This window comes from Myotis lucifugus, unplaced genomic scaffold (assembly GCF_000147115.1).
Source record: "Myotis lucifugus unplaced genomic scaffold, Myoluc2.0 scaffold_84, whole genome shotgun sequence".
Classification (NCBI taxonomy): domain Eukaryota; kingdom Metazoa; phylum Chordata; class Mammalia; order Chiroptera; family Vespertilionidae; genus Myotis; species Myotis lucifugus.
Window position 1 is genome coordinate 4,400,921 of NW_005871132.1, and position 23,127 is coordinate 4,424,047.

General features: G+C 41.7%; 1 protein-coding gene and 1 non-coding gene across 2 annotated transcripts in view; both read left to right on the top strand.

The window, feature by feature from the left end:
* CASR (calcium sensing receptor) overlaps positions 1–11,188 on the top strand; it is a 40,284-nt gene extending 29,096 nt beyond the window's left edge. Inside the window, 2 exon segments of the mRNA XM_023755796.1 lie at positions 8,490–8,613; positions 9,690–11,188. Coding sequence (XP_023611564.1) covers positions 8,490–8,613; positions 9,690–11,188 — 1,623 coding nt within the window.
* A 2,935-nt stretch (positions 11,189–14,123) lies between these two features.
* On the top strand, positions 14,124–14,259 carry LOC111826493. The gene has a single exon (XR_002829827.1). It is a non-coding gene; the product is annotated as a small nucleolar RNA SNORA42/SNORA80 family (small nucleolar RNA).
* Positions 14,260–23,127: the final 8,868 nt, after the last annotated feature.

Here is a 23,127-nt window from a genome sequence, read left to right on the forward strand (position 1 = left end):
AAGTTGGATTTGAGGGATCCTTCTTAAACATAATAAAAAGCTCTTAATATGACAACTTACCAGCAACATCATATTCAAATGGGCAAAAAAACTAAACTTTCTTCCCCTAAGAAACAGAAAACAAGACAGGAATGCCCACTTTCCACCCCTCCTGTTTGTTATAGTACTAGAAGTGCTAGCCATAGCGATCAGACAAAAAGAAAAAAATAAAGGCATCCAAATTGGAAAAGAAGAAGTAAAACTGTCCTTATTCACAGATGACATGACATAGAAAACCCCAAAGACTCCATCAAAAAACTACTAGACCTAATAAATGAATTCAGCAATGTAGCAGGATACAAAATTAACACCCGGAAATCTATGGCCTCTTATACACCAATAATGAACTCACAGAAAGAGAAACTAAAAAAAAAATCCCATTTACCATCGCAACAAAAAAATAAGATACCTAGAAATAAACTTAACTAAGAACGTAAAAAACCTATACTCGGAAAACTATAGGCCATTGAAAGAAGAGATAGAGGAAGACATAAACAAATGGAAGAACATACCATGTTCATGGATTGGTAGAATCAACATCATTAAAATGCCCATACTACCCAAAGCAATCTACAGATTCAATGCAATCCCCATTAAAATACCAATGGCATATTTCAAAGAACTAGAACAAACTCTCCAAAAATTCATCTGGAATGATAAAAGACCCTGAATAGCCACAACAACCCTGAGAAAGAAGAACAAAGTTGGAGGCACCTCAATACCAGATATCAAGCTATAAATATGTCTCTCTTCTCCACGTCCAGCTCAGCTAGAGAGCGATCCGGTTCCTGAGTAGGGGTGGCTGGGGATTGAGAAAATGAAAGAAAGAGACAGACACAGAGATGGAAAGAAAAAGCTGGGGCCAGGTGGGACCACTGTCCTCTGACCGGGACAGGGACAGAGACAGTGACAGTGACCCAAAGCCGATACAGCGTATTTATTTTATACAGCAAAAAACCAGGACGTTTTATTAAAAGTCAAGACAAAGGAGATTATTTGCAATCTTGGGTGGGCCTGAGTCGTATTCATTCCTGGTGCTTGGCTGGATTTAAATAACAAAACCCACCCCCTTGGCACCTGGGCTGAAGGTCAAGTTGACAACACTCCTGCCTTTTGTCAAAACGTGTTTCCAGGACATGGCTTTGCCAAATGCTGTTGGAAATAGCTGACATTAATTAAAGAAATGCCCATGTGCCTTCCCAGGTGCTGTCTACATCAAGCTATATTACAAAGCCACTGTTCTCAAAACTGCCTGGTACTGGCACAAGAACGGACATATAGACCAATGGAACAGAACAGAGAACCCAGAAATCGACCCAAGCCATTATGCTCAATTAATATTTGACAAAGAAGGCAAGAGCATACAACAGAGTCAAGACAGTCTCTTCAATAAGTGGTGCTGGGAAATTTGGTCTAATACATGCAAAAAAATGAAACTAGATCACCAACTTACACCATACACAAAAACAAACTCAAAATGTCTCAAGGACTTAAATGTAAGACAGGAAACCAAAAAAATCTTACAAGACTCTATAGGCAGCAAAATGGCAGACATATGTCATAGCAGTATCTTTACAGACACAGCTCCTAGGGCAGTGGAGACTAAGGAGAAAATAAACAAATGGGACTACATCAAAATAAAAAGCTTCTGCACAGCAAAAGAAACCATCAAAAAAACAACAAGAAAGCCCACTGCATGGGAGAGCATAATTGCCAATGTTATCTCCGATAAGGGTTTAATCTCCAAAATGTACAGAGAACTCATACAACTTAACAAAAAGAAGATAAACAATCTAATAAAAAAAAAAATGGGCAAATGACCTAAAAAGACACTTTTCAAAAGAGGACATTCAGAAAGCCAAGAGGCACATGAAAACATACTCAAAGTCACTAATCATCTGAGAGATGCAAATCAAAACAACAATGAGGTACCACACCTGTCAGAATGGCTATCATTAACAAATCAACATAGGACATGTGCTGGAGAGGATGCAGAAAAAAAGGAACCCTCCTTCACTGCTGGTGGAAATGCAGATTGGTGCAGCCATTGTGGAAAACAGTATGGAGTTTCCTCAAAAATTTAAAAATGGAACTGCCATTTGACCCAGTAATACCACTTCTAGGACTATATCCCAAGAAAACAGAAACACCAATCAGAAAGGATATATGCACCCGTATGTTCATAGCAGCACAATTTACAATAGCTAAGATTTGGAAACTGCCTAAATGCCCATCAGCAGATGAGTGGATTAAAAAACTGTATTACATCTACACAATGGAATACTACGCCGCTATTAAAAACAACAACAACAAAAAACTTTTACCATTTGCAACAGCATGGATGGAACTGGGGAGCATTATGCTAAGTGAAATAAGCCAATCGGAGAAAGATAAATATCCCATGATCTCACTCATATGTGGGATGTAATGATCAACATAATTTGATGAACAAGAATAGATCCAGAGACAAATGGCAAGGCAGGGGGAGGGGAGGTTTAGAGATCAACCAAAGGACTTGTATGCATGTATATTAGCATAACCAATGGACACAGACACTGGGGCAGTGGGGGCTTGCTTGGGGTGGGAATGTTTGGGAATCAGGGGGCCCAATTGGGGGAAAAGGAGACATATGTAAAACTTTAGACAATAAAAATTTATTTAAATATCTTTGAAAATATACGTGTATTTTTCAACTGACTGTGACAAACATGTATTACATTTTTAATTTAAAAATGAATAAAATAAATTAGTATAATAAAAAATAATAATAATCAAGAGGAGGTAAGACAAAGCCAGCATTATTCTAATTCCAAAACCAGAAAATCACACTACAAAGAAAAAAATTATAGGCCAATATCCCTGATGAACATAGATGCTAAAATTCTCAACAAAATATTAGCAAATTGGATCCAGCAATACATTAGAAATATCATACACTATGACAGGTGGGATTTTTTTCTGGGGATGAAAGGTTGGTACAATATCTGTAAATCAATAGATGTAATATACCATATTAACAAAATGAAGGATTAAAATCACATGATGATATCAATAGATGCAGAAAGAGCATCTTATAAAATCCAGCACCCATTTATGATAAAAACTCTCAGCAAAGTGGGAATAGAGGGAACATACCTCAACATAAGGAGATATATATATATATATATATATATATATATATATATATATATATATATCACAGTCAACATCATATTCAATGTACAAAAAGTAAAATCAGACAAGAAGAAGTAATAAAAGGCATTCAAATTGGAAAAGAAGAAATAAAACTGTCACTATTTGCAGTTGACATGATACTGTATATAGAGAACCCTAAAGATTCTACCAAAAAAAACCTATCAGAACTGATAAATGAATTCAGTAAAGTATCAGGATACAAAATAAATATCTAGAAATTGGTTGCATTTTTATACACCAATAATTAACTTTCAGAAAGGGGAATTAAGAAAAATCCCATTTATAATTGCATCAAAAATAATACAATACAATACAAAGGAGTAAATTTAACCCAGGTTGCAAAATTGTGCTCAGAAAATTATAAGACACTGAAGAGAGAAACTAAAGGAGATACAAATAAGTGGAAGCATATTCCATGTTCATGGATAGGAAGAATTAACTTCATTAAAACGTTTATACTACCCAAACCAATCTATAAATTCAATACAATTCCTATCAAGATACCAATAGCATATTTCACAGAATTAGAACAACTATCCCAAAATTAATATGGGACCACAAAAGATCCTGATAGTAACAGCAATCTTGAGAAAGAACAAAGTTGGAGGAATCACACTACCTAATATCAAACTATGCTATAAGGCCATAGTAATCAAAGCAGCATGATACTGGCATAAAAACAGACATATACTAGTATATCAATGGAACATAATAGAGAGCCCAGAAATAAACCCACACCTTCTTGGTCAATTTGGGTTTGACAAAGGAGGCAAGAACATCCAATGGGATAAAGACTATCTGTGCAATAAATTGTGTTGAGAAAATTGGACAGATACATGCAAAAATATGAAACTAGACCATCTTCTTATACCATATACAAGAATAAACTCAAAATGGATTAAAGACTTACATGTAAGAGTCAAAACCATAAATATCCTAGAAGAAAACATGGTCTTGGACATTTCTCATAGCAATATTTTTTTCTGATATATCTCCTCAGGCAAGGGAAACAAAATAAAAAATAAACAAATTGGACTACATCAAACTAAAAAGTTTTTGCACAGCAAAGAAAACCATCAACGAAATGAAAAGACAACCCAACCACTGAATGGGAGAACATACTTGCCAGTGATACATCTGCTAAGGAGTTAATATTCAAAATTTATATAGAACTTATCCAACTCAATACACAAAAGAACAAGCAATCCAATTTAAAAATGGGCAAAGAATCTAAATAGACTCTTCTCCAAAGAGGATGTACAGATAGCCAATAGACATATGAAAAGATGCTCAAAGTCACTAATCATCAGAGAAATGCAAATTAAAACTGCAATAAGGTATTACCTCACACCTGCCAGATTGTCTATCATCAATCAATCAACAAAGAATCAGTGTTGGTGAGGATGTGGAGAAAAGAGAACCCTCTTGTACTGTTAGTGGGAATGCAGACTGGTGCAGCCACTGTGGAAAATAGTTTCCTCAAAAAATTAAAACTAGAACTACCTTATGGTCCAGTGATTCCACTTCTGGGAATATATCCGAAGAAACCTGAAACACTAATTTGAAATAACAGATGCACCCCTATGTTCATTGCAGCATTATTTACAATAGCCAAGATTTGGAAGCAGCCCAAGTGCCCATCAGTAGATGAGTGGACACAAAAGCTGTGGTACATTTATACAGTGGAATACTACTTGGCTGTAAAAAAAGAAGGAAATCTTACCTTTTGTGACAGCATGGATGGACCTGAAAAGTATTATGCTAAGTGAAATAAGCCAGTCAGAGAAAAACAAATACCATATGATTTCATTTACATGTAGAATCTAATGAACAAAATAAACAAAGTAGAAATAGACTCATAGATACAGAGAACAGAATGACAGCTGTCAGAGGGGAGGGGAGGTGGGAGCCTGAGTGAAGAAAGGTGAAGGTATTAAGAAAAAACCCGCAGAGAGTATGGTGACTGTAAGAGGAAAATGGGGTGGAAGGAGGTAGAAGAGGGTAAAGAAGGGATAAATAGTAATGGAAAGAGACGACTTTGGATGGTGAACACACAATATAATATACAGGTGAGGTGTTACAGAATTGTACACTTAAAACCTATATAATTTTTTAACTAATGTCACCCCAGTATATTCAATAAAAATGTTTATAAAATCAATTAAACTTGGATTTCATTTTCAAGAACACTGGTAGGCTGTGATATTTTAGCCTGAAGCTTCTCTCCAATTATTTTTAACTAAAGGCCCAGTGCATGAAATTCATGCATGGGAGGGGAGTGTCCCTCAGCCCAGCTTGCACCCGCTCCAATCTGGGACTCCTCAGGGGATGTCCATAGGGATTGGGCCTAAACTGGCAGTCAGACATCCCTCTCTAAATCCAAGACCACTGGCTCCTAACCACTCACCTGCCTGCCTGCTTAATGCCCCCGACTGCCCTCCCCTGCTGGCCTGGTCACCCCCAACTGCCCTCCCCTGCCAACCTGATCACCCCTAACCCCCTGCTAGCCTGAACTCGCCCCAACTGCCCTCTGCTGCCAGCCTGATCGCCCCTAATGGCCTCTGCCTCAGCCCCCACCATCATGCATTTGTCCGGAAGGAAGTCGGATGTCCAATGGCCAGTCGACCCAATCTAATTAGCATATTGCCCTTTTATTAGTATAGATAATTTGATTGTTGACTCTTTTGGATTTTCTATATGGACAATCTTATCATCTGCAAATAATAACAGTTTTATTTAGTCCTTCCCAATATTTAAGCCTTTATTTTTTCTTATTCTACTTGCTAGTTAGGAACTCCAGTGCAGTGTTTAATAATAGTTGTGATAGTAGGCACCCTTGTTTTAAAGAAAATGCTATAAATATTGTCTTATTTGGATGATTATTTTGTTACCCTTTTGCAAGTTAAAGATATTTCTTCCTGCCCCTTTTCATTAAGTTTTTATCACTAGTCTTTGTTGAATTTCATCAAATGCTTCTTTTTTTTAAAATCCTTATTGGAGGAAATGTTTCCATTGAATTTAGAGAGAGAGAAAGAGGAGAGAGACAGAAAGAGAAAAACATTGATCAGTTGTCTCCATATATGCCCGACCAGGAATCAAACCCGCAAACTATGTGACCTGCTGGGGAATCGAACCTGCAACCTTTTGGTGTACAGGATGATGCTCCAATTAACTGAGCCACCCAGCCAGGGCTCATCAAATGATTTTTTATTTATTTATTGATGATCATATTTTTCTGTGTTAATTTACCATTGCAGTGATTGACACAGATTTTCTAATCTTAAACTTGTTTGCATTCCTGGCATAAACCTAAAATTATGTGTTTTCTTTTTTATGCCCTTTGACTTTGTTCATTGTTTTTGTATCTTTCATCTATTTTCAAGAAGTGGAAAATAGTTGTACTCTTCTCAGATCCTTTCACATTCCTTACACTTTGCGAGCACCTCCAAGACTTCTGCATATTTTTGTTTCCAATAACCAGAACTTGCTGCTCTTTCTCAGAAGACTGCCTTGCCTGCAGGCTAATAGAACCCACTTTGCCCACAGGCTCAGAGAGGCAGAAGAGCCTAGGAGCTTACATTTCCCTAAAATGACTTCTTAACCAATGAGTGGGGGAGAAGTCTGAAAGCCCTAGCCCCTTCTCCTCAGATCAAGACTGTTCCGAGTTCCCCTGGGGACCAGTCAGGAGCTACCCTCTGAGGGACTTTGCTCGAGATCACACCCTTGCTTCTCCCCTCCCTTCTGTGTTCTACTTCCTCCATTCTCTTCCTGTTTCCATTGGGAGAACTTTCTTTATAACTTACTCAAGCATAAATTCCTGACTTAAGCCTGTTTCTGAAAACAAATTAATGTGTGAAATGGGCCTGTATTTATTTTTTTCCTTTTCATACTGTTCTTGTCTGGTTTTGGACTCAGGGTTATAGTGATTTTACAAGATTGAGGTGAAGGGTGTTCTTTTTCTATTTTTATTTTTCCTAATTTCCAGTAGAGTTTGTATAAGATTTGATTGATCTGTCCTTTGAAAATTTAGTGTTACCTGCCTGTGATGAACCCAGGATATGAATATGTGGTGGGGGTGGAAGTCAGAGTCAGAGGAAGGATATAGTTAGATGTAGTGTTATTGTTTCGGTTTTAGCTTTTGTTTTGGGTGGTTGTCATTTAAAATGACTAACTAAAAGTGAGTCAAACATGAACAAGTAATGGTGGAAAGAAACAAGGATTATGATTAATTAGATTCTGTGCACTTGAAGTCCATTAAGGAAATAAATATGTCACCTAAAATCTATGTTATCTGAAATTAATGTAGCTACTGCAGCTTTCTTTTGGTTAAGAGTTGCCTGATATATCTTTCTGATCCATTTACCTTCAACCCCTTCATGCCTGTACTGCCTGCCTCCCTGAGGATCTCAGAAATCTCCCCGCAAAGCCTAAAATAAAATTGCAAGAATTGCAATTCACTGCAACGTTTACAGTCTCCTTTTCAAACAAATTTCCCCTCATCTCCTCATTTCCCTTGTAATTGTCCCTCTGTGTGTAGGTCCATGTCCTTGTATCTTTTAGTCTGTCTCAAACTTTTACTTCCATGGAGAGTAAACAGATGGCTTGTTCTGGAACCTGGAGGGAATGGAAGGGGGGTTATTTAAGAAGGATTTTGGTCATGGTGTCTTCCCAACAATTAATTTTCCTAGAATCCCACAGATGTGTGCATGTGTGTGTGTGTGTGTGTGTGTGCACTTGCATGTTCACTGGTCCATAGGCATTTCTCCCCTTCATAGACACCATGAGGTAGAGTCTCTGGACCTTCCTCTGCCTGGAAGGGCTTAGAGCAGCGGTTCTCAACCTGTGGGTCACGACCCCTTTGGGGGTCGAACAACCCTTTCATAGGGGTCGCCTAAGACCATCGGAAAACACATATATAATTACATATTGTTTTTGTGATGAATCACTATGCTTTAATGATGTTCAATTTGTAACAATGAAAATACATCCTGCATATCAGATATTTACATTACGATTCATAACAGTAGCAAAATTACAGTTATGAAGTAGCAACGAAAATAATTTTATGGTTGGGGGTCACCACAACATGAGGAACTGTATTAAAGGGTCATGGCATTAGGAAGGTTGAGAACCACTGGCCTAGAGTCTGCCACACTGGTCCTTGAGCCCAACTTCTCCCCCTTATATGTGACAAAGGAGCTGTAAGACTGATCCCACAGCTGCAGCCCCTCACTTTTGTGCTCTCCATCTTCCAGGTGCCTTTCTCCAATTGCAGCCGAGTCTGCCTGGAAGGGACCAGGAAGGGAATCATTGAGGGGAAGCCCACCTGCTGCTTTGAGTGCGTGAAGTGTCCTGATGGGGAGTACAGCGATGAGATAGGTAACGGAACAGCCCTTTGTGGGCATCATGTAGAGCTTTGGGGACCTGGGGTCAGTGAAGTCCTTCGAAGGGCTAGGCTGAGATGATGCTTAGCACAGTTTCTCATTTAACAAGGTATATCTGAGCATCATGCTGGGCTGGGCTCTGAGGGATAGAAAAGAAATGTTAGATGTCTTACACCACGAGAGTTTACAAACACACCTGTTACACGTCTTCCTTTTGCTTTGATACTTCTTTCCAATATTGTTTTTCTTTTCTTATAGCTCAGAGGCCCTGAATAGACAAACTTCTGTCTGTTCCAGGCTCCAGAGTTAATAGGCCATGACAGATGGCCTCTGGGCACCTGGCACTGTACTTGCTGTCTTACTCATGTTTTTCCTGTGCCTCAGTTTCCTCACCTCTAAAGTGAGAATTAAATGAGTTAATATTGGTAAAGCACGTGGTAAGTTCAAGGTAAATGTCTATTCAATAAAATCCTTGCTGAGCACATTGGAAGCACTCTATAAATATTAAGAATAATTGCTATTATCTCATTTCATCCTCCCCATAATAATGGGGTTATTATTGCTTCCAGTTCATACATGAGAAAACGGAGGCCCAAAGGTCATACCGCTAGTAAATGGCAGGGCCAGGATTCCCATCCAGCTCTCTGACTGCAAAGCCCATGTTCCTTTCACTTCCCCAGACTTCATGGGCGAGGGACACACCAGAGACTTAATACACGTTCCTTGATTAAATGAGCCTATAGCCTCCTTCATTGGAAAGCCTTGGAGGAAGGCACAGGTCATACGTGTGAGAGACTCTACCTTGATCTGAGGATGTCTCCCTCTGGCATGTCTGGCATGTACAAAGGGGCAAAAACTATAGAATCATCAAAGGTACATGAAAGTAAGTATAGAATTAAACATGTCAGGGTTCCGTATATTACTTGATCATGTAAAAATCACAATTTTCATCAGTAAGTACAATGTAAAGTGACCACACCCACTAGCCTGTGTACGCTCACCACCACATTCACACTCATAAGTTTTAGTCTATGCTGCTCGGTCACTCCCTCTTCGCTGGGACATTTACAGATGCAAGTGCCTGCGACAAGTGCCCGGATGACTTCTGGTCCAGCGAGAACCACACTTCCTGCATCGCCAAGGAGATCGAGTTTCTGTCCTGGACGGAGCCCTTTGGGATCGCGCTCACCCTCTTCGCGGTGCTGGGCATTTTCCTGACGGCCTTCGTGCTGGGGGTCTTCATCAAGTTCCGCAACACGCCCATCGTCAAGGCCACCAACCGAGAGCTCTCCTACCTCCTCCTCTTCTCCCTGCTCTGCTGCTTCTCCAGCTCCTTGTTCTTCATCGGGGAGCCCCAGGACTGGACCTGCCGCCTGCGCCAGCCGGCCTTCGGCATCAGCTTCGTGCTCTGCATCTCCTGCATCCTGGTGAAAACCAACCGCGTCCTCCTGGTGTTCGAGGCCAAGATCCCCACCAGCTTCCACCGCAAGTGGTGGGGCCTCAACCTGCAGTTCCTGCTGGTCTTCCTCTGCACCTTCGTGCAGATCGTCATCTGTGTGATCTGGCTCTACACCGCGCCGCCCTCCAGCTACCGCAACCACGAGCTGGAGGATGAGATCATCTTCATCACCTGCCACGAGGGCTCGCTCATGGCGCTGGGCTTCCTGATCGGCTACACCTGCCTGCTGGCCGCCATCTGCTTCTTCTTCGCCTTCAAGTCCCGGAAGCTGCCGGAGAACTTCAACGAAGCCAAGTTCATCACCTTCAGCATGCTCATCTTCTTCATCGTCTGGATCTCCTTCATCCCGGCCTACGCCAGCACCTACGGCAAGTTCGTCTCTGCCGTGGAGGTGATCGCCATCCTGGCGGCCAGCTTCGGCTTGCTGGCCTGCATCTTCTTCAACAAGGTCTACATCATCCTCTTCAAGCCCTCCCGCAACACCATCGAGGAGGTGCGCTGCAGCACCGCGGCGCACGCCTTCAAGGTGGCGGCCCGGGCCACGCTGCGCCGCAGCAACGTCTCCCGCAAGCGGTCCGGCAGCCTCGGCGGCTCCACGGGCTCCACCCCCTCCTCCTCCATCAGCAGCAAGAGCAACAGCGAAGACCCCTTCCCGCAGCCCGAGAGGCAGAAGCCACAGCAGCCGCTGGCCCTGCCCCAGCAGGAGCCCCAGCCGCAGCCGCAGCCGCCCTCGGCCCTGCAGCCGCAGCAGCAGCCCAGATGCAAGCAGGTCATCTTCGGCAGCGGCACCGTCACCTTCTCGCTGAGCTTTGACGAGCCTCAGAAGAGTGCCGCGGCTCACAGGAATTCCACGCACCAGAACTCCCTGGAGTCCCAGAAAAGCAACGACACCCTGACCAGGCACCAGGCGTTACTCCCGCTGCAGTGCGGGGAGCCGGACTCCGAACTGACCGCCCAGGAGACAGGCCTGCAAGGGCCTGTGGGTGGAGACCGCCAGCCAGAGGCAGAGGACCCCGAAGAGATGTCCCCAGCTCTGGTCGTGTCCAACTCCCGGAGCTTCGTCATCAGCGGCGGAGGCAGCACTGTCACAGAGAACATACTGCACTCCTGAAATGGAAGGAGAAGGCCCGTCCAGGGAGGATCCAGAGAGCTCCTGGGATCCATACATTCTCCCACAGGGATGAGGGACTGCTCCCAACTCCTTGCCTCTGAGGAAGGAGGAATAATAGACATGCCAGACGCCTGGAACTTAGCTGCACTGTTTTATATGGCAGTGAGTAGACTAATGTTCCCTTTAAAATTAAAAAAAGAAGAGCCGTGTGCTTCTGTGGTTGGATTCGTCAGAGCGCTGGGTCGCCATGGTCAGATTTGCTGTTCATGCCTCTTCTTTTGTTCTCTTCTTCTGTTCTATCTGACCCAGCAGCCCAGAGACGGAACCAGGCTTTAAACCAATCACTTACCCTCCACCCACCCCCCTCTCTTCTTTTTTCTTTTTTTCTTTTCTTTCCTACTGACATGGCCGCCCTGAGCATTGCGGACAGCCTGGCCCAGGGACAGTGTGCAGAGTGGCAGGACATCATCTTGGCCACCACTAGAGTGAAGAGTCTCAAAGGCAGGATGTCACCAGTGTTGCCCAACACCTTGACAGGGGAAGAACTTTACGCGTTCAAAACCGTAGGTGAATGTGTCCCCTCCTATTTATGGAAGCCATAAGGTGTGTGGTCTTCTACTTTTACTGCTGCTGTCATGTGGCACCTAGAAGGTTAGCCCTCCTCCTGCACCAGGGCACCTGGTTTCATGCAGCATGTGACCGTGATGCCACGCTTAGATTCCCGGAGGATAAAGAACCACCTCAAATTGTTGGGAGGGGACTGCATAACTCCACTGAGCTGTATCTGAAATTAACATTGCTCTAGGTACCTTTCTCCTTAAGAAAATGCTTCTGTTGTCACAGTCCATGGACAATATAAACTGAAAAAAGTCACAGTTTGGCTTATATAAGGCAGTATTACTGAGCTCCGTATTCCTTGCCCACGCACCACCCCCACCCCATAAGCTAAGCCCTATGTGAGCCCTTTCAGGGCCCCAGGAGTCCAGAATCTGCACCTGTCCTTGCCCCAAAGGCTTCCTGAAGCCAGATTTATCCTTGTGCCTGTGGAGAATAAGCTCTCAGTCATTGGTCCCCTACCAGTTGCTGGGGTGAGACAGTGTGGTTTCAAGAGAGCTCTCACAAGGCATTAGCCTGGCCCTCCACCCCCGAAATGCCATACCATGTTCCCTCCAGCAGTGGAAGCCTGCCCATGGGTAGTTAAAGGGGTTGGGTGGCATACAGCTGAGATGTCAGGCTCTAACCAGAGAAACCTAGGTTCAAGCCCTGGGTTGGTCACTTATAATTTGGGTGACTATAGACCAGGAACGCTGGCCTTGCTAAGCCCCAGCTTCTTTGTCTCCAAAATGGGGATAATAATCATTCTTTTCCCTCAGAGCTCTTATGTGGATTAAATAAGATAATGTATGGGTCTCTCTCTCTCTCCCTCTCCCTCTCCCTCTCCCTCTCTTTCTAGCACACCCATGCCTTTCCCTACCCTTTTCCCCAGGCGTGTTTTCCTTGCCTCTCTTTCTCCTAAGCTCCAGGGGCCCTTCTTTTGCCTCTGTCACTTGTTTCCTGAGCCCATTTCTTCTAGGCTCACTTCTTCTACCTCTGTGACTTTCTAATTAAACTTTCTCTTATTAAAAAAAAAATGAGATAATGTATGTAAAGTACTTTAGCGTGGTGCCTAGCACATAGTAAGCACACAATAAATATTAGTTAATATTATTACTGATATTGTAATTATTTTTTCACTTGTTTGAAATACAAAACAAACTTGTTTATCATTCAGATTTTAATGACAAGCCCACTGATGACAATAACATTCTCCATAATAAACCCAAGAACTCAGGGCCCAGGTCACGGTGTGAGCCCTGGTGATATAGCTTGTGCTGAAGAAGAGAGGTCAGGCACTTGCCCAGCTGCTCCACACTCTGCCTCTGTGGTGTCAGCACCCAGATCTCCAGGACCAGCGGAAGCCTGTCACACTCTGGCCTCAGTTTCTCAGGTAGTTTAGATGACAGTGAATTGACTAATGTCCCCTTTAACATTAAAAGAAGAGCCGTGTGCTTCTGTGGTTGGATTCGTCAGAGCACTAGGATCGCCACGGTCAGGTTTGCTGTTCATGTCTCTTCTTTTGTTCTCTTCTCAGTTGCTGCTCTTAAGCCAAGGCCAAACATAGCAATTGGGTCTGGGTGAGGCCTCAAAGTTTATAGCTGCCGATATCTTCTTCCTCTGACCGCCTTCCTCCAAAGGGCTGCCTTTCCATGATTTTTAAAGTAACCTATCAATTGATATGACAGTTGTTCATTTGGATGAAAAGACAGTAGAGGGCGCCACATGGAAGCATGACTCAGATGAAGAGAAGGTTTCACACAGGAAAGCCCCGGTGAGGCATCTGCTCCCCTAGCCAGGCCAGCCTGCTGTTCCCACCCTGGTCACACCTATGAGCAAGGCACAGAGCTGAGTGAAGGTTCATATGTAACATTTTACTCGGCCTGTTTTTTAAAGCTGAAAGATTGATGGCTTGGTTTTTATGTGTCAGCATAGTTATGTGGAAATAGCTATTAGCAATGCAAAATGTCACATACTTACCGTTCCCAAGATTGATTTCACTGTGCAGCTCACCCATCATGTAGTGATCTGGAAGGGAGCAAGGGGGCTCATCACAGACAACACACACCGGTTACACTGAGCTTCATTTCACCACGTGCTTGCAAATAAAGCATTCGCTCCCGTTATTCTTGTCAGAAAGGGAGACTCGGCGTCATTGTCCTCATTTACATGTAGCTGGGATAGCTCTCAGCGCAAAATCAAAGGTATGAGATAAGAACTCGCATTACTTTTCTGTGATAAACGAGTTTCTATCTCAAATTCCCATTCAGCCTTGTGACAGAAACTTCATCTTAGTCAACTTGGGATTTTTCCCAGTAACTTCAAAGGTTTCTGAATCAGAGCATGGCAATGGATTTACGGTGGGCCCTGCTCTGTAGGCCTCTCATAGTGTACCCATGCCAGAAGAAACTGCAGCCCCGAATCATTGCCCCACCCCTTACCGATGGGCTGTGAGCACTGAAGGGGAGTGCACAGTTTTCTGAATCAATTTAAATTCCTGGAGGTCTGACTTCAGAGGTTTGTTCCTTTCCCCTCTCAGGAGGGTGTTTTGTAGTGTAAAAGGGGCGGGGTTCCTCATATATGGGCAGCTGCTGTTGACATCTCTGAGAACATTCTTATCTTGTCCCCCAATAATTAATATGCCTCCATGCTAGCATTCTCTGAGGCATTAATTGCGTTCCCAGAGGGTCCCCACACATGGGATCCACAGTGATTTCCTCAGCTGTATCACCCCTCCCAGGCCTGCCAGCTCTCTCATGAGAGGGGGCACTGGGGCCTGGGAACTACCTCCCTCCTGGCACCCTACACTGCCACGTCTACTTGACCGCTGCCTCCCATGCAGGTATGAAGAATTCAAGAAGGCTAACAAGCTTCCAAGACGCCAGAAGAAAAACGGGGCACATGCCTCTAAACCTGCATAGGCATTTGTGGAAGGCCGAATAAGGTTCCCCGAAGATGCCCATATTCCAATCTCCAGAGCCTGTGATGATACGTTATACCTCGAGGGTAAATTAAGGCTGCAGGTGGAATTAAAGTTGCTAATTAGGTGACCTTGAGATAGGAAAATGAGTCTGAATGATCCAGGTGGGCCCAATGTAATCACAAGGCTCCTTAAAAGTAGAAGAGGGAAGCAGAAGAATCAGTGTCAGAGTGATGCATTGTGAGAACAGCTCCACTGGCCATTGCTGCCTTTGGATAGGGAAGGGGGCCATGAGGCAAGAAAAGCAGGCAGCTTCTTTAGGGCGTCCCAAAATTCATGAAAGATTTGCAATTGAATTGAATTGCGAATCTTGCGTGAATTTTGGGACACCCTATAGAAGCTGGAATAGGCAAGAAGACCAATTCTCCTGAGTTTCCAGAAGGAACCAGCCCTGTGAACACCTTAATTTTAGCCCAGTGAGACCCTTTTTGGACCTCTGACCTCCAGAACTGTAAGTATCTTTTTTTAAAAAATATATATATTTTTATTGATTTCAGAGAGGAAAGGAGAGGGAGAGAGAGATGGAAACATCAATGATGAGAGAGAATCATTGATCGGCTACCTCCTGCACGCCCCCTACTAGGGATCAAGCCTGCAACTCAGGCATGTGCCCTTGACTGGAATTGAACCTGGGATCCTTCAGTCTGCAAGCCGATGCTCTATCCACTGAGCCAAACCGGCTAGGGCAAGATAATATCTTTATGTTGCCTTAAGCCACTAGGTTTGTGGTAATCTGTTCCAGCAGCAACAGGAAATTAGCACAAGTCTTACTGTCATCTCCTTCCCTGAGTGTTGGCAGCTCAGGGAACAAGCCTGGGCCTTCCTCAGAGATCCACACCTGCTCTTGTAGCATTCTCCCCACCAACTAGTTTCCTCTTTCTCCCCTCACAAGAAAGTCCTGATAATACTCTATTTCTCCAAATCTTTTTGGGGAGAAGTATAAACCTTGTTTTCTGAGTCTTTCTGGATTTTAGTTTTAGATAATTGCCATTTTCTCTCAATCTACTAGTATTATCTGTTAGTTGTAGAAATCCAAAAAGCAGTGACTTCAACAAACCAGGGTTTGTTTTTCTCTTGTATAAAATAGGCCAGGTTGCTTGGCCGGCGTGGCTCAGCGGTTGAGTGTCGACCTATGAACCAGGAGGTCATGGTTCGATTCCTGGTCAGGCACATGCCCGGGTTTCAGGCTCCATCTCCAGTGTGGGACATGCAGGAGACAGCCAATTAATGATTCTCTCTCATCATTGATGTTTCTATCTCTCTCTCCCTCTCCTTTCTTCTCTGAAATCAATAAAAATATATTTTAATTAAAAATAATAATAAAATAGGTCAGGCCGAACCGGTTTGGCTCAGTGGATAGAGCGTCGGCCTGCGGACTAAAAGGTCCCAGGTTCGATTCCGGTCAAGGGCATGTACCTTGGTTGTGGGCACATCCCCAGTAGGGGGTGTGCAGGAGGCAGCTGATCGATGCTTCTCTCTCATCGATGTTTCTAACTCTCTATCTCTCTCCCTTCCTCTCTGTAAAAAATCAATAAAATATATTTAAAAAAATAAAATAAATAAAATAAAATAGGTCAGGAGAGTTTCCTTTAGATTCTCTGGCAAGATTTTCAGAGTCGTCTGGCAATGGGAAACTATTTGCTTTTCTTTGGAAAAGAAAAATGAATTGTACAGTTATAAAGGACTTTCATTCAAATGAAAACATTTCCTAGAAGACTTTAAAAATTTATGTTGGTAGTTCAGAGGTAACGATTAGCATATAACACTGTCCCCCTGAAAGTCCCTATGATCATTAAGAGTTGTATAATTGCATTAGTTTCAATTTTGGGGAAATCAGGGCTGCTCTACCTCTGTCTACAACAGTTGTATTTAAGGTCAATGTTATTTCTCCTTTTGGCCTGGCTAAAATAATATAAACTGTGGGCTAGTTCTGCATGGAGCCAGAGTTTCCCTCTGCTCATCTGCATTCCAACTTACCAGTGATAGAAGAATATGAGAACATCAGTAAGGAGTGCTGGTTAATCACTGGAGGAGGTAGCCTGCATTGGTCTAACACAGCTGGTCATTTTAGGAGTCTGTTGGGGACAAAGGCATCTCCCAAAGATGGGTGGAATTTGGGTAGGTGGAAAAAAGTTATTGTAGTGAGATCACTGGTTTCCAGGAGACCCCGGATTTCCTGTCCCAGGTCATGAAAGAATACTCGGGGTTGAATGAGAACTTCGCTATTGTACAAGGAGTGAGGTAAGGGTCAGGGATACTATAGGTACAGGTTAGAACTAGTCAGGAGAACCAAGTTGCCTTTCATTTCAAATATAGGGAGAAGTGTTTTAGCCTTAAGGGAAACTGCTCAGCCAGTGGTATGAGAAGTGGAGAATTAATAGAAGGCCAAATTGGGGGGGTGGGCAGAACCAGCATGAAAGTGTATTTAGGGTTTGGAGGGACAACCAAGGCATCAAATAGAGTTAAGGAGACCTTCTCATCTGCTGGAATGACCAGCACATCCCCGCCCTCCCATGAATCCTACACAAGAATGGAGTTTGGAGTGGAGGTAGGGGTACCTACTTATATCAAGAGCTGGATTGGAGGGAGCAGTGAGCTATGGAGATATATCACCAGCTGCCTCCCTCTGAAATTTAGACACCAGCTAGCTGGATAACTAACTAGAATAGGAGGCTAGAATTAATGAAAACAATTAACTAGGACTGAGCTCCCAGCACATGATGGGCAAATGCTTATGAGTATAGTGAAAACAGGTACTAGAGCAAAGCCCAAGAATAACCTTCAGGGTCAGTATAAGACTTGATCCCTGACAAAAGCATCAGGAAATGACTTTGGGGAAATGTGGCTATTCTTCTTAACATTAACCCAAAGATGTGGTTATTGCTTAAAATCTCCCAATTTTCTTTAAATGTTTTGTTTCTACCTGACCTCTAAAAACATTCAAATTATAAACAGAGACTTTGGCTTCTTTAGAATTGTCTATACTTCCAAAATTTTATACATTAAGCACTAAATTATATTAGAAAATAAAGAATTTTAAATAATAACCATGTAATAAAATTTTAAACAGATAAGCATACAAAGTTGGGTAAGAATAACCCTGTTAGGTCAGTTGCCATTCCTATAAAGTTTTGTTAGAACTATATTTGGTCTCAGGAACTATCTTTTATCTCTTTTATTTACTCATGAACAGGCTGGGTATATGAAATAGTGTAAAACCAGAAGTGGGATTCTAAGCAATATAACAGATACACTAACATCTTTGGATAAGGTACTTAATCATTCTTTGTCTCGGTTTCTTATATAAAGAGGATATAATATTACCTGCCATAATTACTAACTATTGTTATTTGCCAAATAAAATAATTGATGTAAAAATGTCACCTTCAGAAATATAGGAAAAATATAGAAAATCATTAAAACCACAGATGATTGAAGTTTAGAGGGATTTTTTTTATAGATACTCAAGAAGTAGCATAGAGTTCAATGATTTCTCCTATTGAGTTTCTTAGTTGGAGACAATAGAATCCACTCTAACTAGTTTAAGCAGAAAAGGATTTGTTACAGGGCATTAAGATGCTTCTAAACTTCTGAAGATCAAGCTTGCATGCTACATAATCAGGAACAATGCAGCCAGGAGAAATACTTATTCCCTCCATGGGTTTGCTCTGACAGAAACTTCACTACCTCACCTGCCTTACACTTAGCACCCATGACACAGGGAACCAAACACTGGAGCCTACATTGTAGCCAGAGGAACCAAACTTCTCTGCCATTGTGCTTGGTCCTATTTACATCAACTTTCCAAGTCTCCCACTCACCATGTACAGAACCGTAGCTGCAAGGGAGTCTGGAAATGTAGCTTTTGCTGCCCAGCCTCTATCGTCTAGGTCTAGGAAGACATGCTCAAAGGACTTAAAGTGAATAATGAATAAGTCAATCTGGAATATTCACTGCCCACAAAGTATTTTTAAGATCAAACACAAAATGAAAAACACTCCTGAGGGGGGATAGAGCGTCGGCCTGCTGACTGAAAGGTCCCAGGTTCGATTCTGGTCAAGGGCATGTACCTGGGTTGCAGGCACATCCCCAGTAGGAGATGTGCAGGAGGCAGCTGATCGATGTTTCTCTCTCATTGATGTTTCTACTCTCTATCTCTCTCCCTTCCTCTCTGTAAAAAAATCAATAAAATATATTTTTTTTAAAAAAGATCAAACACAAAATGAAAAACACTCCTGAGGGGGGAAAGAAAAGCAAAATATGATTCCCTTTCATCTTAACAGCTGTGGTAAATCAGAAAGATATTGTACTTAAAACAGAGCTACAGCTGGCATTTTTCCATGAGAGAGCCTGCTATCAGATACAAGAGAGCAAGCAAGGGCAAGCACTTCAGGGAATGGGTCTGGAGGGAATGGGAGGATAGGAATCATTACTACTATTTGACTTTTTATATAATGTGCATATGTTTGTTTGTGTGTCTATGTGTGTATTTGTGTCTGTTTAAATAGCCTAGAAAAATACATAATCATTTAATAGTTATTAAGTCTGGGTGTTAGAAATATGAGTAATTTTTATGTTCTTTTTAAATATTTGGGGGGTTTTCCCTTAATTTCTTTCCATGAGCATGACTTATAGAAAATAAGAAAAATCTGTTCCTGGATTATCAGGTGTGATGATATTATAGTGATTTTGTTTGTTTGCTTTTACTTTTTATTTAGAAATAATTTCAAACTTACAGAAAATTTGCAAAAATAAGTAGTACAAAAAACACTTGTACTCTTTCTACCCAGATTTTATTGATAACATTTTACCCCATTTACTTTCTCATCTACACTGTGGTCATTTAAAAAAAACATGACATACACTGAAGTATTTGTGGGTGAAACTATATAATACCCAGGATTTGCTTTAATATACCATGAGGTGGGGGCAGGGAATAAGCATCTAGGGAGAAAGATAAGGAAGAACAGCAGAAAGTTCATGTTATGAAGTTCGGTGATTGGTACATGGGGCTTCATTTTTCTATTTCTTCTTTTTGTGTTACTTTTAATTTATATAATAAAATTTTAATTTAAAAAAAAAAAAACAGCCAAAGGATAACAAAAATTCATCAGTTAAAAAAAAATCACACCAAAGAATTTCAAAATTTGACTGGTTCCATTTGTCACAAAAGTAGTCAGTGCATCAAACACTCAAACAAAAAGAACCTAAAAGTCTGACATTTTAGTTGAAAAGCAAACATTTTTAAATAAAATTAAGATCTTTGCAACAAGGTTTAAAAAGTAATTTTTTGAGGCTCCAACTGCAAGCTGAGAAGAGAGGCTTCACCAGAAACCAATCCTGCCGGCACTTTGATCTTAGACTTCCAGCCCCCAGAACTGTTAGAAAATGAATTTCTGTTGCTTAAGTAAAACAAAAGGTAATGATTTGAATTACTTTTTTCACAAAGGCCTTCTTGAGAGACAAGTCTCCCTGGATTTTCTGACATGACCTATTAGGATCTATCTTATCCTGAGATGAATCAACTGAGGGCTGGTTTCAAGTTTTCTAGATTGTCCTCTGGCAAAAGGTTTAAAAGTCTTTCAAAAATCCTTCTCAGCCTTTGCACCGGTCATTTCTCTTTTATGTGCACACTCCCAAGAAAATAATGCAACAGGCAACAAAATTAATTAGCACCAATGTGTTTTGGCTAAATGAAAAACTGCCTGGGCCGCGTGCCAGGAGGCCTACACCCAGGGGAGCACTGACACACTGCCGAGGTCCTGTGATGCAAACAGAGAGAATCCAGATGCCCAATACCCAGGGGATGGCTAAGGAAATGAAATTACGCTCTAATCCCATTGTGGGAGATTATACATCAGCTATGACAAGTGTGTGCACTATGTCAAAACGGGTAATCAAGTTTAGAAGGTTAAGGGGGAGAGCAGGACACAGAATAGTACGTCCACACAGAATAACATGAGTAAAATCTCATTGGAAAGGAAGAAGAGGGAATGAATGCAGGGGAGGAAAGTAGTTTATTATTTGCTTGCTTCTTTCTTTTGTAAAGTTATATAACTTCATTGAAATGAGGAAAGAAGCAAAGGGGGAAAAGAGGAAGAAACACAGCCTTACCTGAGGTATTTTAGCTACAATTTATGGACCAATAATGCCAAGACAGTAGATTAGAAGAAATCACTTGTGGGCTCTTGATTGGATAAGCTATGGACAGTATTCATCCATTTCCCTACACCCTAGCCAATCTTAAGTGACTTTATTTTTTTAATTTATCTTTATTGTTGAAATTATTACAGATGTCCCTTCCCCCCCCATTGACCCCTTCCACCCTGCCCCCACCCCTCCCAGCCTTCACCACACTGTCCATGGGCTATGCATATATGCATATAAGTTCCAATACCTCCAGGTCCCTCCATGCTGTCTCAAATGGTAAGCGATCCTTCTTTTTTACAGCTATGTAATGTAAATGTCCCACAGCTTTTTTATCTACTCATCTACTGATGGGCATTTGGGCTGTTTCCAGATCTTAGCTATTGTAAATTGTGCTGCTATGAACATAGGGTGCATACATTCTTTCTGATTGGTATTTCAGGTTTCTTAGAATATATTCCTAGAAGTGGGATCACTGGTCAAATGGCAGTCCCATATGTAATTTTTTGAGAAAACTCCATCTCAGACATCTTTCATAGCAATATGTTTACCAGTATATCTCCTAAGGCAGTGATGGCGAACCTTTTGAGTTCGGCGTGTCAGCATTTTGAAAAACCCTAACTTAACTCTGGTGCCGTGTCACATATAGAAATGTTTTGATATTTGCAACCATAGTAAAACAAAGACTTATATTTTTTATATTTATTTTATATATTTAAATGCCATTTAACAAAGAAAAATCAACCAAAAAAATGAGTTCGCGTGTCACCTCTGACACGCGTGTCATAGGTTCGCCATCACTGTCCTAAGGCAAGGGAAACTAAGGAGAAAATAAACAAATGGGACTGCATCAAAATAAAAAGCTTCTGCACAACTAAAGAAACCATCAACAAAATAAAAATGGAACCTACTGCATGGGAGAACATATTTGCCAACGATAATCTGACAAGGGGTTAATTTCCAAAATATATAAGGAACTCACACAACTGAACAAAAGGAAGACAAATAATCCAATTTAAAAAATGGGCAAAGGACAGAGAAAAGTTAATTCATTCATTCATTAAAACAAAACAAAAAATGGGCAAAGCACCTAAATAGACACTCTCCAAAGTGAGCATATAAAAGGCCAAGAGACAAATGAAGAAATGCTCAGTCACTAATCATCAGAGAGATACAAATTAAAACGACAATGAAGTGTCATCCCACACCTGTCAGAATGGCTATCATCAACAAATGACGAGTGCCGGTGAGGGTGTGGAGAAAAGGGAACCCTAGTACTCTGATGGTGGGAATGCAGACTAGTGCAGCCACTGTGGAAAACAGTATAGAGCAGCAGTTCTCAACCTGTGGGTCACCAACCTGTGGGTCGCGACCCCTTTGGGGGTCGAACAACCCTTTCAGAGGGGTCGCCTAAGACCATCGGAAAACACACATATAATTACATATTGTTTTTGTGATTAATCACTATGCTTTAATTATGTTCAATTTGTAACAATGAAAATACATCCTGCATATCAGATATTTGCATTACGATTCATAACAGTAGCAAAATTACAGTTATGAAGTAGCAACGAAAATAATTTTATGGTTGAGGGTCACCACAACATGAGGAACTGTATTAAAGGGTCGCGGCATTAGGAAGGTTGAGAACCACTGGTATAGAGCTTCCTCAATCTTAAGTGACTTTAGATAAGGTGGAAGATAAAACATTCAAAGAATACATTTTAAAATCAGTTTTTTTGTTATACAATGTGGTTAAGTAAACATTAAGCCAAATATAAAACAAACACAATGGTATTAGCGTTCCTCCTTCTCACCCCTTTTCTCAGTCTCTAGACCCTCCTACCCTTCTCCCCCGGCATGCTAACTACGGCACCAGACATCTCTGTCCTAGACTTTCACAATTGTAACAATCATACTGAACAAGCAAGACTCACGAGATATAATCCTAAAGTAATGTTTATTTTCCATCATCCATCTAAAATCTGTTCCATGGGGCTAGTGCTGCCTCTAAATAAAAAACTTGGGTATGACTTCTCTGGTAACTCTTAGACGATACATGGTCCTAATCTGTAATTAAAATGTCCAGTTTCATGTTATAGTCTGAATAACATGGTTTCATTTAGGCCTCCTCCCTTTCCTCAGCTCAGGTCTCCTGCAGAAAGAGAAGCCACCAGTCAGAAAGGGGGTGTGGGCAGCTATTTCCCAATTTCCCCCA